At 43.2% G+C, this 15,797-nt stretch overlaps 1 protein-coding gene across 2 annotated transcripts in view; it reads right to left on the bottom strand.

The window, feature by feature from the left end:
- Positions 1-4,916: 4,916 nt before the first annotated feature.
- The window catches only part of LOC141114016 (protein-tyrosine kinase 6-like), a 77,515-nt gene continuing 66,634 nt past the window's right edge, over positions 4,917-15,797 (bottom strand). For both annotated transcript variants that reach the window (XM_073607438.1, XM_073607439.1), the window contains 4 exons: positions 15,445-15,603; positions 10,837-11,018; positions 10,271-10,424; positions 4,917-5,158 (listed from right to left, as the gene is read on the bottom strand). In XM_073607438.1, coding sequence (XP_073463539.1) covers positions 4,989-5,158; positions 10,271-10,424; positions 10,837-11,018; positions 15,445-15,603 — 665 coding nt within the window. In that variant the 3' untranslated portion in view covers positions 4,917-4,988. The remainder of the gene's footprint in view (positions 5,159-10,270; positions 10,425-10,836; positions 11,019-15,444; positions 15,604-15,797) is intronic.

The following is a 15,797-nucleotide window of genomic DNA, read 5'->3' as shown; positions in this document are numbered from 1 at the left end:
ACTGGGGAATCTCTATCTTCGGTCTGTTTCTCTGTCTCAAGGGGGAAGATATCAGGGGTCTGTTAAGACCCCTGATATCTCACCAAAGCCCCCCAACAGGGCTGATTAAAAAAAAAAAACACAAAGTATTGCAATAAATAATAATAAAAAAAAAATATTGTAAAAAATAATAAAAATTTAAATAAAAAAAACACAAAGACAGCGTCCACCCCCTCCCCCCCCTAAAAAAAGAAAAGAGAAAAAAGAAAGCATTGTAAAAAAACAAACAAAAAAAATTGTAAAAAGAAAACAAAAAAAAACACTGCTACGTGACATTAAAAATAAAAGTATCGGTAATCGGTATCGGCGAGTACTTGAAAAAAAGTATCGGTACTTGTACTCGGTCTTAAAAAAGTGGTATCGGGACATCCCTAGTTTTAAGTAAACATGGAATATTGCAAACAAAAGCATTGCAGTCTTCTGTCTAGCCAGTAGGTGGAGCTTTAGGCTTCTTTTCATGTGTTTTCCAGCGTCTCTTTATCTCTTTTGTTTAGGGGAAACAAAACTGTTGCGTTCAATGCTAAAATTTACAGACAGGGAGTGACTGGACTACTTTATTACTGCACAGCTCCATCTGATATTTCCATCAGTGACAGCCTGCCTAAAAGGGAAATGCCTCTGCTGTATCTTTAGCTAACTTGTTGTGTTCTGGGAATCCTTCGTCGTGATATACATATTGAGTTGTAAAATGTTTTTTTTTAACTGTGAGAAATGTGGAAGCAACCATTGCTGACCTCCTGAAATTACCAGCCCTCTGGCTGTCATTCTCATCCTCTGCCTTTGACACATTCTTTGTCACTAACCCGGAACAAGTGCTCAGATTAGGAATGTCTGAGATAAGTCATCAGCTTCTGCATGCCTATTGTATGTTAGTGAATCAAGATGTTGAAACCACAGGATCAGAAACACAACCAGACAATAAAACTCAGCAGTGACATTTCTAAAATTTCTCCTATGAGAGGTTACTTTTCAGCACTGCTCAGTCATCAGGTAAATTAAAGTAGAACTTCAGACAACCGTTACAACACAATTTGATCCAGTTATATATTTCAAATATCATTACAGAAAGGAGTCTGGATGTCCATCCTGTGTGTATAAGTAATCAGACCAGTGGAGGGAAGAGAAACTCTAGGGTAGGGGTCTCCAAACTTTCTAAGCAAAGGGCAAGTTTACTGTCCTTCAGACTTCAAGGGGGCCAGACCGTGGGCAGTGGGAGTAGAAAATTCCCCATTATTGGTATTATTGGGGGGGGTATTGCTCCCTTGTTACTATCATTGGAAGAAATGGTGCCCCATCATTGGTGTCAGTAAAAGGAATAGTGCCCAATCATTGGTGTCAATGAAAGGAATAGTGCCCCATCATTGGTGTCAGTAAAAGGAATAGTGCCCAATCATTGGTGTCAATAAAAGGAATAGTGCCCCATCATTTATGTCAGTGAAAGGAATAGTGCCCAATCATTTGTCAATGAAAGGAATAGTGCCCCATCATTGGTGTCAGTGAAAGGAATAGTGCCCCATCATTGGTGTCAGTGAAAGGACTAGCGCCCAATCATTGGTGTCAATGAAAGGAAAGTGCCCCGTCATTGGTGTCAGTGAAAGGACTAGTGCCCAGTCATTGGTGTCAATGGAAGGAATGGTGCCCAGTCATTGGTCTCAGTGAAAGGAACAGTGCCCCATCATTTGTGTCAGTGAAAGGAATAGGAATAGTGCCCTATAGAATAAATATAGACTTCTCCGGAATTAGTGTGACAAAGTTGCCATCATCCCTAAACAGTATGCAATGGGTACCTCATTTAAATGGGATTTTTAAGGCAACAAACAAAGAGAAAAATTTTTTAAAAAAAGTTAGATAAGTTTTATTTATACAAAAAATTGTTAAAAGGTAATTAAATATATGAAGATATACATTTACAAATACAAAACAATGCAAAATGATACACTACAGAGGTGGCAAAAAATTATATGATCCAACGCGTTTCAAAATGATTAAATTTCTTCTTCAGGGATAAATTTTTGCCATTATCTGAAAGACACAAAAGTAACATAAATATACATACATATCTATTTTTGAACAACCAGCAAAAAATATGTGTAAAAAGGCTTACAGTAATCATGATTGACCCAGCGAATTTCTCAGCATGATACTCCAAAAACCCCCATCCAGCCAGAAAACGGTCTTATATCGTGCAAAAGAGCCCTCAGATATTGAGATCCAATGAGAGATGCCAAATGTCCCAAGCAAAAAGAAAATGCTTAGGGAAAGGGGAATGTGAAGTCTGAAAATATACATGTATATAATTATGATCATCATCTGTGAAAGAAAAAAAAAAAAAAAAAAAAAAAAAACACACCCAAACTAACCTTGCAACAGACCTGTAGGCTTGTATGCCTTCAAAAAATTCAGTATACAATGAAGAGGGGAAATTCCCTTTCCTAAAAACAAGAGGAGGAGGAATGGAATGAAGAAATGCAAAAATAGATAAGGAACACATAAATGAAAAAAATATGAAACGAAAAAAGCGAAAAAAACACAACTGTCCATTGTGTCCTGGTATTTTAGTGAGCTTGATCCAAAAAAAGGAACTAAGTCTAATATATGAGGGAATATCAATTTAGCTGAATAAGAAATGTTTTTTCATTCTCCAGATACTATCCACAGGTAGAGAAAAGGGGTCTGGAGAGGAGGTAGCAAAGAATAATTATCCCCAAATATTGTCCACAGGTAGGGACAGGGGTCTGCAGAGGAGGTGACAAAAAATAAATGAAAAATAAAGAATGAAATATAAATGATAAATAATCCATTGATGGAAATAGTAGTTTCAAGCTTACCATAATTTCAACAGCAAGACTCCTACAGATGAGCATACGTGATTTATCAGGGGTCCAGGGGGAGAAAAGGATCCATCCCGAGCCCAAGCACAAACTCACAATTACCCACTCTCAGCAGCAAATAGCAGAGAAATAACGCTGGCAGCTCGAGGGCTCCCGGCGTTCTCCTTATAAGTCCCTGCATGTGAATGGTTTAACGAGCGCGAGGTGATGACGTCACTCCGCAAAACGTAGGCGACGTCACCTCCGCCGCTCACAATACAAGTCATAGAAGCGCCTGTGTATCCGGACGTGAAGGGAGACAGGTCGGCTTCCCGCTCCGCCCACCCCCAACGTCAAAAACCGGAAGAACACAGGAGAGAGACATACATTGCTGACACTCTCTCCTGTGTTCTTCCGGTTTTTGACGTTGGGGGTGGGCGGAGCGGGAAGCCGACCTGTCTCCCTTCACGTCCGGATACACAGGCGCTTCTATGACTTGTATTGTGAGCGGCGGAGGTGACGTCGCCTACGTTTTGCGGAGTGACGTCATCACCTCGCGCTCGTTAAACCATTCACATGCAGGGACTTATAAGGAGAACGCCGGGAGCCCTCGAGCTGCCAGCGTTATTTCTCTGCTATTTGCTGCTGAGAGTGGGTAATTGTGGGTTTGTGCTTGGGCTCGGGATGGATCCTTTTCTCCCCCTGGACCCCTGATAAATCACGTATGCTCATCTGTAGGAGTCTTGCTGTTGAAATTATGGTAAGCTTGAAACTACTATTTCCATCAATGGATTATTTATCATTTATATTTCATTCTTTATTTTTCATTTATTTTTTGTCACCTCCTCTGCAGACCCCTGTCCCTACCTGTGGACAATATTTGGGGATAATTATTCTTTGCTACCTCCTCTCCAGACCCCTTTTCTCTACCTGTGGATAGTATCTGGAGAATGAAAAAACATTTCTTATTCAGCTAAATTGATATTCCCTCATATATTAGACTTAGTTCCTTTTTTTGGATCAAGCTCACTAAAATACCAGGACACAATGGACAGTTGTGTTTTTTTCGCTTTTTTCGTTTCATATTTTTTTCATTTATGTGTTCCTTATCTATTTTTGCATTTCTTCATTCCATTCCTCCTCCTCTTGTTTTTAGGAAAGGGAATTTCCCCTCTTCATTGTATACTGAATTTTTTGAAGGCATACAAGCCTACAGGTCTGTTGCAAGGTTAGTTTGGGTGTGTTTTTTTTTTTTTTTTTTTTTTTTTTTTTTTTTTTCTTTCACAGATGATGATCATAATTATATACATGTATATTTTCAGACTTCACATTCCCCTTTCCCTAAGCATTTTCTTTTTGCTTGGGACATTTGGCATCTCTCATTGGATCTCAATATCTGAGGGCTCTTTTGCACGATATAAGACCGTTTTCTGGCTGGATGGGGGTTTTTGGAGTATCATGCTGAGAAATTCGCTGGGTCAATCATGATTACTGTAAGCCTTTTTACACATATTTTTTGCTGGTTGTTCAAAAATAGATATGTATGTATATTTATGTTACTTTTGTGCCTTTCAGATAATGGCAAAAATTTATCCCTGAAGAAGAAATTTAATCATTTTGAAACGCGTTGGATCATATAATTTTTTGCCACCTCTGTAGTGTATCATTTTGCATTGTTTTGTATTTGTAAATGTATATCTTCATATATTTAATTACCTTTTAACAATTTTTTGTATAAATAAAACTTATCTAACTTTTTTTAAAAAATTTTTCTCTTTGTTTGTTGCCTTAAAAATCCCATTTAAATGAGGTTCCCATTGCATAGGAATAGTGCCCTATTGTTGGTATCAGTGACAGGAATTATGAACCATCACTTCCTGAGTTTGCTTATATATTTTTAAAAAACATAAATGATAAACTTGTACAGTAAATGGCTTTTCTTGAAATAGACAGGCGGCACCACATCGTAGACTGGGGAGCCGCCCCTCAAATAGTCTTGTGTTGCACAGGAGAGTGCTATCTGCAAACACATTCTCACCTTCTATATGGTAAGAAGGGCAAAGAAACAACAATTTAGAAAAGATTTATTTAAATATATAGGTTGGCAATGCTTCAAAGGAGATCCGGCTGTGATGACTGCTATTTAAAAATTTTGCTTTCCACAATCTCCTGAAACGAGGGTCGGCTCTTTCGGGCCTGGTGCCAACATCTCAGCATCAAACTGTAGATGTCACCAGAGCATAGGGGAGGCTGGGGCAGTCTGTATCCTGATGTCACCTTTCTACGCACCTCCTCCAAACCTTTTAAAGCTGTAAGACAAAAAAATTATATTGAATGTTAGCGGCCATACACCTGGGCATTTGGAAAGATGTAAAAATTCATTAGCGGGGGATGTCTTTAGTGAAAACCATGCTTAAAAATGTCTGGAAATAGAGGCAGACAAAGCACACACAGTAGCACCTTTCCTCCCTTACTAGATTGTCCAGTGTGTCACTCCCAAATCAGTTGCACTTCCAATGGTATCCAGTTTTTTATTTTGTCACTAAATAGTTTCCAATTTTCTGCTATTAGAATGAATCTGCGCTTATCCTATTCACAACAAATCAACAGGTTCACTTTAGAGCAGGCAAACTTGGAGAGGTGCAGACCTACCTGAACAACATGGAAGAGATCATTAATAATCCAGAATGCATTTTTTTTTCAAATAAAAAGGTAACCTAGCAAGGCTGTATTAAAAAGTAAGGAAGGTTGAAGAGTTCAGGGGTCAGTAGTATGTAACGCAGAGAGGAAGGGTCAGGAGTAAGTAATGCAGAGTTCAGGGGTCAGTAGTAACTATCGTAGAGTTCAGAGGTCAGTAGTATGCAACACAGAGTTCACTAATCGTTAGTCTATAATGTACAGTGCAGGGGTTAACAGTAAATAATACAGAGCTCAGAAGTAAGTAGTAAGTAATACAGTATGCAGGGATCATGAGTAAGTACTCCAGAGTTCAGAGGTCAGTAGTATGTAATGCAGAGTTTAGACATTAGTAGTACAAAACACAGTATGCAAGGGTCAGTAGTATGTAACACACCATGCAGAGGTTAGGAGTAACTAACACACATCTTCCCCCGTAAATAAAAATATCTTTCCAGTACAAACATCTACCTCTTTAAGCTAAAATCATCTATGGCATAATTTCCCACATCCCTCTGTAAAAGTTACTCACCAGACCTCAGATGTAGTGGTGCCTGTCAGAGTGAAGGAAGGCCTCCTAGGTCCCCCTGGACTGTGTCATGTGACCCAGAACTGAGGAGGAACCAAGGACTTCCAGCTCTGCCTATTGCTGCTCTGATCTGAGGTCTGAGAAGCAGAGACCATTTCTGAAAGAGGGGCAGCAGGGTGGGGTCATGATCTACCTGTCACATGCATGCATCAACACCCTCTTTATGTAATATATACAGTATGTAACACATATGGACCTTCCAGTCCCTCCCCTGCTTCCCTCTGTTCACCCACTGAATCTCCAGAAAAAAATAGCATTTTTTATACAGCTTACCTGTAAAATCCTTTTCTTGGAGTATATCACGGGACACAGAGCAGCCATAGTAATTACTATGTGGGTTATACGCCACCTATAGGTGAATTGACACTGACACACCCAAAGACAGGAAGTCCCCCTCTATATAACCCCTCCCATACAGGAAGTACAACAGTTTTGTAGCAAAGCAATGTATATCTCAGCAAGAGGGGAGGGACCTTTGTGTCGCGTGATGTACTCCAAGAAAAGGATTTTACAGGTGAGCTGTATTAAAAATCCTATTTTCTTTATCGTACATTACGGAACACAGAGCAGCCATAGTAATTACTATGTGGGATGTCCCAAAGCTATGCCCTTGAGGGGAGAGGGACACATATCAAAGCAGGCCACCATCAGACGTAAGGACCTATACTGCTGCCTGCAGTACACTGTGCCCAAAAGCAGCATCCTCCTGCCGCCTTACATCCATCTGGTAAAATTTAGTAAATGTATATACTGAGGACCAAGTCGCGGCCTGGTGACGCACTGCCCATGAAGCACTTACATCCCTGGTAGAGTGCGCTCTAATTTGAAAAGATGGAACCCTTATTTTCAATCCATAAACCTGAATTATAACCTGACAAATCCACTGGAAAATAGTCGATTTTGACGCTGCCTGTCCTTTTCTGGGCCCATCTGGCAGCACAAACAAAGCATCAGTCTCCCTTATCTAAGCTGTCACCTTTAGATAGACCCTGACAGCTCTCACCACATCGAGAGAATGCAACTATTTTTCTTCCGCAGAGGGAGGCTCTGGGAAAAATGAAGGCAGGGAGACATCTTGGTTCAAGCGAAAACTGAACACTACTCTGGGCAAAAAGGTCGGGTGAGGACGCAACACCACCTTGTCCTTATGAATAATGAAGTATGGCTCTTTACAGGAAAAAGCTGCCAATTCTGACACTGTCCTTGCCTAAGTTACTGCAACCAAGAAAACCAACTTCCTTGTCAAAAGGATCAAGTAAATATGGCGCAAAGGCTCAAAGGGTTGTCTTTGCAAGACCGATAAAACTAGATTTAAATCCCATGGGCACAATGGCCGCCAAACTGGCGGAGTTATACGAGTTAGCCCTTATATAAAGGCCTGAATCAAAGAATGTGAAGTAGGCGGTCTTTGAAAAAAATACTGCCAAGGCCAAGATCTGACCCTTGATGGTACTCAAGGCTAGCTTCATTTCTACTCTCAATTGTAGGAAGGCAAGAATTCTCCCTATAACATATTTTCGAGGATGCCATCTTTTGGCTTCACACCAGGAAACAGGACTTCCAGATCCTATAATAAATGGCCCTAGAAGCCGGTTTCCTTGCATTAATCAGGGTAGTCACCACTGAGCCCGAGAGCCCTTGATCCTTTAAAATGTGGGCTTCAATCGCCAAAACCGTTAAATTTAGCGATTGTAAGGCATGATGGAACACCGGTCCTTGTGAAAGCAAGTCTGGACGGAATGGAAGAGTGCACGATTTCCCTACTGCCAACCTTATGAACTCTGCATACCAGGCTCTTCTGGGCCTCGCTGGGGCTACCAGTATCACCGGCTTCCCTTCCTCCTTGATCCTGCGTAAAAGCCGCAGTAGGAGCTGAACTGGGGGAACGCATAAATCAGTGAAAACTGATCCCAAGGGGTCACTAGCGCATCTGTCCCAAGTGCGAGCGAATCCCTGTCCTTGACACAAAGATGTCCAACTTCTTGTTGAACCTGGACGCCAATAGATCTATGTCCGGGGTACCCCACCTTTGGCATATGGCTGAAAAAACCTCGGGATGCAGGGACCATTCCCCCGGGGACAACTGTTGGCGGCTCAAGAAGTCTGCATGCCAATTCTCCACCCCCGGAATGAAGACTGCTGACAGAAAAGGCACATGCTTCTCTGCCCATGTCAGAATATGGTCCACCTCCCTTTGGGCCGCCTGACTCCTGGTACCCCCTTGGTAGTTGATATAAGCCACAGCTGTGGCATTGTCAGATTGTATCCTGACAGGACAACCATGCAACCTGAAAGTCCATGATATTAGAGCCCTGAATCTCTAGAATGTTGAAGGACAAGGCTTTTTCGGTCTCTGACCACTTCCCCTGTACAGTGGCTTCCTCCAGAACTGCTCCCCAGCCCAAGAGGCTGGCATCCGTTGTTACTACCTTCCAGGCTACTGGCATGAAGATTTTTCCCTTCTGCATATTTCTGGTTATCAACCACCAATTGAGACTCTGGCGTACTTTTAGGGACAGATACATTGGGTAGTCCAAGGCTTGGACCCTTTTGTTCCAAGCAGACAGAATACTGTTTTGCAACAGTCTTGTATGAAACTGGGCATAGGGAATAGCTTTGAAGCCACCATTTTCCCTAGCAACCTCATGCAAAGGCGAATGGAGGGATCCTTCTTTCCCTTGACCACACGGACCAGATCTCTTGTAGCCCTGACCTTTGTCTGAGGCAAAAAAAAACTTTTTCTTGGACTGTGTCTATGACCAGACCCAAGTATTCTAGCCTCCTTACTGGCTCTAAGGCTGACTTCTCTAGGTTTAGAATCCAAATACCTTCTTTTAACAGGTCTCTGGGAACATTCGATCTTAGAAACCGAAATGGTGGAAACTCCTAAAACTCTAGCTTGTAGCCTAGAGATATTGTGGAGAGTATGCTTCTGCCCCCAGGGTTTTTTCTGGCCTTGTGCTTGACCTTGAGGCTTACCTCTTGAACCCGACGGCGGAGGCCGTCAAAACTGCCTGGAGGCTGCAGCACCTGGTGCTGGGAAAGAAGAACGTTTAAATGAAGGACGCTTACTCCTTATTTTAACTGGTAAAAGGGCACTCTTACCACCTGAAATTTTTTGGATATACTTATCCAAGTCATCTCCGAACAACTGTTCCCCATGAAAAGGAAAACTTCCCCTTGAGCAGGGACACTTTTAATGACTTGCTTGAGCTGGTCTTTTAAGGGTTGACAAACCCCTATCGCTGCTGCTGCAGGCTGAACTGCTGACCCAGCTGTAGAAAAAGAGGCTTTAAGTAAAGATTCCAGCTTCTTGTCGGCTGGATCTTTGAAAACCTGGACATTATCTACTGGACAAGTTAGTCTTATTTACAGAGGAAATAGCAGCATCCACTGCTGGCAAACTCCACTTTTTAGTGAATTTTTCCTCCATTGGAAACACAGAAAACAAGCATGACAAGCAGGTATGTTACAAAACACCCTCTAGTGGTGAAAAACAGGCAAGGCATTCGTTACTCAGAAGAAATGTTCCTTTCCCAGGTTTTTTTCTTCATTTTTTTTTTTTTTTAAACTTACCATTCCCACCGCAGGGTTTGCTGGAAAAAACACAGCCAGACCAAATCTTCACCCATCTCTACCATGACATTACTTTGAGACACTGGCGAAAAAACGGAGGTACTTCCTGTATGGAAGGGGTTATATAGAGGGGGACTTCCTGTCTTTGGGTATGCCAGTGTCCATTCATCTATAGGTGGCGTATAACTCACATAGTAATTACTATGGTTGCTCTGTGTCCCGTGATGTACAATAAAGAAACCTGGTTTCAAGGTATGGAAACACACATAGTTCTGTTCTTTGCCTTCTTACAATGCAGTGCTCAGAGCTTAAATGTCCAATCTCCAGACCAAGAACTGTTGGAACATGGGAATGGTGGAAGGCTTCTTATCCCAGAGAAAGCTAGTCTTGAATTAGCAGGGGGCTCAAGGAGGAGCCCCTATAAAGTTTTTCTCCCCCTTTCAAATTGAATACATTCCTGTTGAGCGTGACCAGTACATGAGTTTGGTGGTTATGGACAAACAACTCACTGGTTTTTGTTCCTACTGGGAGACTTTCCCATCAATGAGAATTTTAGACCTGCAGAGGAAAATGATCTTACTTGTGTATGGGGTTTGCCCCAGGGTGAAAATCTCATATAGGACAATTCCAAAAGACCACACATCTGTTTTGTCAGAAAATTCCCCACTCTGTAGAACCTCTGGTGGCATCCACTGTACTGGAACAGTACTGTTGAGTAGAGTAACAGGATCACCCTTTAGGATAAAGAAAAAACATTCTTGTTGATGAAAATACTTGCTTTTAGACAATAAGACATTTGCCCTAAACTTGCCACAACACCAAAAAAAAGACCAGCACATAAACTTACTGGCATCCCTTGCAATGGAAGGTTTTATTTCATGCCAAGACTCTCTAAAGCTAATCTTCTAAAGACTACAGATACTGCAGCTTTTTTCATAATACCACAGAAAATGTTCCGGTGGTAATAGTGATCTATGCATTGGTAACTTTTAAAGAAAGGCAAGATAAGGCAAGTTAGAATTAATTGAGGACAGGGAAAGGAACAGATCTGTGATTTTGTTTTTTAATCCATGCTATGTGTATAGATTACTTGTAGGGACTTTCCCCTCTATGGGCAAAAGCTTTCAGCCCCTCATTGGGTCACACCTTTTTCTGGATGGCAAAACTGAATTGTGAGATTTTGCAAACAAGGTTGTCTCCAACATGGATGCTCCTACACATCAAGTGGAGATGCAGCACGCATTTTACTTCCAGGTAGGCCATGCCGTCCGCCACTTGATCAGCAATATGCCGGAGTTCTGGGTCTGTTAGAAGAGATCCTTCTTCCCCTACAGAGAAAAAGTGGGAATAAAAATATTTATACATGCAAGTGTTTTTCTGCGTAGTCCTCAGGGAACACCAATACAATTTATTTTATGGGTCATGATTGCAACCAGGTCTAAATGCAAGGGGCTCACGAGAGCCTCCTCATTCCACTCAAGTATGGTTGGCAGAACAGCCAATTAAAGTAAATCCAAATCCAAGAGATCTGAAGCATAATTCCCTGATGTATGGATCATCAGGCATAGATAATCTGTTTCTGATGGCCAGTGGGGACCCCAATAATAAAAAGTCCAGCCCTTGAAAATGAACAAAATTCATGTTCTTTACTCCGTTAAAGCACTTTTACACACACACCTGACATTAATCACCAAATGATCACATACCTGGTACTGGAGGCCAATGGAGAGAGGGCTTCCTTTGGGGCTAAGTTTCAGCCCCCCCCCCCCCCAAAAGGTGAAACAGGAGGGGTCAGGCCCAAAGTAGCACAGGTCCCCTGCTTAACTTTTTGCAGGGGTATTCAGGAGTACAGCTGATGTGCTGGGGTGGAGTCTGTAGACAGGTGGCATCTGTGAGAGGTAGCAGGTCTTTGGTAATGCAGAGACTGGAGAAAAGTCGGTTCGAAGCCAAGGTCAGGTGCCAGGTGGGTTTCAGAGCAGACGTGAGGTGGATAGCCAGGGTAAAACACAGGACAGCGAGAAGAGAAGATGCGTTAGCTGCTTGCCAACCAGCCGCTGCAGTTGTACTGCGGCAACATGGCTCGGCTGCGGGAATCGCCGTCATGTTACGTTGGTAACATGTTTAGCCACTGGGGGGCACATGCGCGCTGCCGGAGCCGATGCGAGTGCCCGGCGGTGCTCCCACGATCGCTCGGGGCACACCGAGAACCGGGATCTGTGTGTGTGTAAACACACAGTTTCCGGTTCTCTGAGGGGAGAACAGACAAGATCGTCTGTTCATGAACAGCGATCTGTCATCTCCCCTACACACACTAGTTAAAACATTAACCCCTTGATCGCCCCCTAGTGTTAACCCCTTCCCTGCCAGTGACATTTTTACAGTAATCAATGCATTTTCATAGCACTGATCGCTGTATATGCCAATGGTCCCAAAAATGTGTCAAAATTGTCCGATGTGTCCGCCATAATGTCGCAGTCCCGATAAAAAACACAGATCGCCGCCATTACTAGTAAAAAAAAAAAAAGAATGATAAAAATGGCATAAAACGATCCCCTATTTTGTAGATGCTATAACTTTTGCGCAAACCAATCAATATACGCTTATTGCGATTTTTGTTACCAAAATAATGTAGAAGAATACATATCGGCCTAAAATGAGGGAAAAAAATTTTTTTTATATATTTTTGGGGGATATTTATTATAGCAAAAAGTAAAAAATTTTGCGTTTTTTCAAAATTGTCGCTCTTTTTTTGTTTATAGTACAAAAAATGAAAACCGCAGTGCCGTATCGCAAAAAGTGCTCTGGTCAGGAAGGGGTTAAAATCTTCTGGGGGTGAAGCGGTTAATCAAGCCAAGATCAGGTAAGGGGGGTGGGGGCAGGAGACAGGTTCAGGACAAGCCAAGTCAGTAACAGGAACAAGGAAATCACAGTAATAACGCACTGAAGGAGCTGAAGTTCAACGAGCAAGGCTTCCTTAAAGCGGAGTTCCACCCAAAAGTGGAACTTCCGCTCATTTGTCTCCACCCCCCCCCTTCCTTTATTTGGCACCTTTCGGGGGGAGTGGATACGAGTCTTTGACAGGTATCCTGTTTCCACTTCCGGGAGCAACAGTCGCGGCTGTAGACATCACCACTCGGTCTCCTCCTCCCTCCTCCTTCCCCATGGCGCCGGACTAGTAGGAGAGAAGAGTGGAGCCTCGCGCATGCGCAGTAGGGTTCCCGGCATGAAGCCGTAAGGCTACACTACCGAGTTCCCTTACCCGCAATGACGGCAGCAGCACCTGACAGCTGATGGAAACATCAGCTGCGGTGCCGACATCGCTGGACTCCAGGACAGGTAAATGTCCTATTATTAAAAGCCAGCAGCTGCAGTATGTGTAGCTGCTGGCTTTTAATTTTTATCAGCGGTGGGTGGACCTCAACTTTAATAAGGCCGTTTGGCACCAAACTAAGCTGGGGGCATGCGTGATTGTGCACCTGCATGGTGTGGTGCGCATCTGTGCATGCACCTGTTGGCCAGAGCGCATGCGTGTGCCCTGTGCATTCTTGTGCACTCCTGCGCATTTGTTGTGCACCAGTGCGAGTTCCTGCGGCCATGTAAAGTACTGGCAGGGATGCCAGGTCTTCAAGCACCTCCGTGACGGATGGTGCCATGACAAAAATATATGTAGCACTCTCTAGTGTGTGCTACTAGAAGTGTAGTGCAGGTAAAACAGTTTGGCTTTGGGATAAACCTGAGTCATTAAATCTGGGTCTGGGTTATTAGAGGCCAGGGCTGAATGACTCATCCTGGCAGCTCCCTGGTCGTCGCCCCCCCCCCTTTCTAGAATGTTGGAGAATGTTCTAGAAAATAGTGGGCGGAAGTTAGGAGGGGTTGCCTTGAATATTCATGGGCCAATCTCCCGGAGTGGGCCTGACAGGCGACTGAGAAACCTATAAATAGACATGGGCCATGCTAAGGGAGGCTGTATGCGGCCCTTGAGGCACCATCATGGGGAAAGGGGTTACCTGGGGCTGGAGCTTGGGAGGATAGCCTGAAAGGATCCCACCACAGGAGGCAGTTGGAGGGATTCAAGCTGGAGAGGCAGCGGAGAGAACGAGGAGAGACAGTGAGTAGATCATTACAGGGACAAGACAAGGGGAGAGACTGCCAGCTGTAGCAGTGCTCATGTGAAGACCGCAGTGTGCCAAGTCTTCATCAAACCTTGCCCTGGGGAATCTCCATGTGCATGTCAGTAAGGAGGACTGGGAACAGGAAGGCAGCCAGGTGCGACTGGTTGCAGACAAGTGGGCTAGCATTTTCTGCAAGCAGTGGAACTGGGATCAGTGGCCACAGGGAAGTAGAAGGAGATGTGATATACTGTTTCACTCTATATGCACTACTTTTCAAGCAACTAAGAGCTCCTTCCTGTAATGGGCTGTTGCTGAACTGACAAGAAGCCTGCTGGTTCCCTCAGGAGTGAACAAGCAGAAGCTGTGCAAAGAGAAGCAAAGTTTGGGCAGGTGGAAGGCTGAAGAGCAGTCTGTAAATAGGGACGAAGTGTCCTTGCAGTTAAATTGTTGCCACACTGGGCATCCTATAATCCCTTACCCCATCCAAGTTACCATCCCCTAACAAAACAACAAAAGCAAGCCAAAGACTGATTTCTGTGTCCGGATGAAAGAAGGAAATGCTGAGTGACTGGCTGTGCAGCAGTGGGGAACTCTTTAACTTGCAGCCCCTACATATAGAAATAGGGTCACACACTTTTCAATGATCAGATCCAGGACCTGGCTTCAGCTCAAACTGCAACCAAAAGACATGCCTCTCTGATGTGTTTCACTCGGATAAGGCTTAAAGGAGAAGTATAGCCAAAGCTATTTTGGCTATATTTCTCCTGTAAATCACAGGAATGCAACTTATTTCTGTGACCCGTTTTAAGCCAACAGCGGGTTAAAGCCCACTGACAGTTGACATCACAGAGCCAGTCCAGGATCCGCCCAAACGCCTGGACCAGCAGCTGGCTCAGCCTCTCAGTGATCTGCTGGAAGCACAAGTTAGCTGTTTATGCCACCTCCACAGAGCTGGAGGAACAGAGCCGTGAGCCGGTGACTAACAGTCTTGGCTATCTGCTCACAGCGGAGGGGAGAATTGAGAATTCAGCTGTGTTTGATGAATCAGTTTCCACTGCAGAGCCAATGGGGGGTCGGTCAGATGCAGCATCCTAGTTTAAGCTGGTGGATAAGTACCCAGCAACATTTGAGCAATGCTATTTTCTGTCTACATTGACACACTTACATTGACCCAACAACTGGCTTTATCAACCTTGATCCATCTGGCTATAGAGGAACATCATGTCCTTGTTCTTGGGTTTAGATACACATCAAGGGATACTTTGAAGACCTATCATGGAGCTGGTGGTCCAGCATGGTCTCTTTTTATTAAGACAACTGAATGAGATTAGGGAGGAACCAATCGGCACTTGTGGGATAGTGCAAATACTGTAACATACAGGGTTATTTTCTAAAACTGGAGCGTGCAAAATTTGGTGCAACTCCACATAAAAACCAATCCGCTTCCAGGTTTTAGTGCCAAAGCTTAATTGAACAAGCTGAAGTTAGAAGCTGATTGGCTATCATGCACAGCTGCACCAGATTCTGAGTGCTCCAGTTTTAGTTAATCTCCGCCAATGTGTCCAAATTATTACATATAGAAGAGGGCTGTGTTTATGATTGTTTCGTACTTTTATAATTAAAAATGGAGGCTTTTACTAACCACATAAAAAGCTACGAAGGTCTCCTTTTTCCATAAACTCTGTGACAATATAGACAGGATCGTTGGTGGTACACAAGACATACAATTCAATTATATTCTTGTGATTCAGCTTCTTCACAATCTCAATCCCGTCCATTAAGTTTCTTCTTTCAAAAAACTCTGTAATGAGATAAAGAAAATGGAAAAATTGCGACAAGACATACCTAGCAATTGGAGGAAATTTCGTTTCAAATTTGTGCCACTGGACTTAGTGTAGGTCACCTATAGCCCACTGGCTAAGGTTAATAGGTTAAAATTCTTACAGTATACTGTATGTCTTGGGGGCTCAGGGGACTAAACCTTCTGATCAATAC

This window comes from Aquarana catesbeiana, linkage group LG12, assembly GCF_042186555.1.
Source record: "Aquarana catesbeiana isolate 2022-GZ linkage group LG12, ASM4218655v1, whole genome shotgun sequence".
Lineage (NCBI taxonomy): Eukaryota > Metazoa > Chordata > Amphibia > Anura > Ranidae > Aquarana > Aquarana catesbeiana.
The sequence above is the reverse complement of the archived record's forward strand: the minus strand, read 5'-3'. Positions and strand labels throughout refer to the sequence as shown.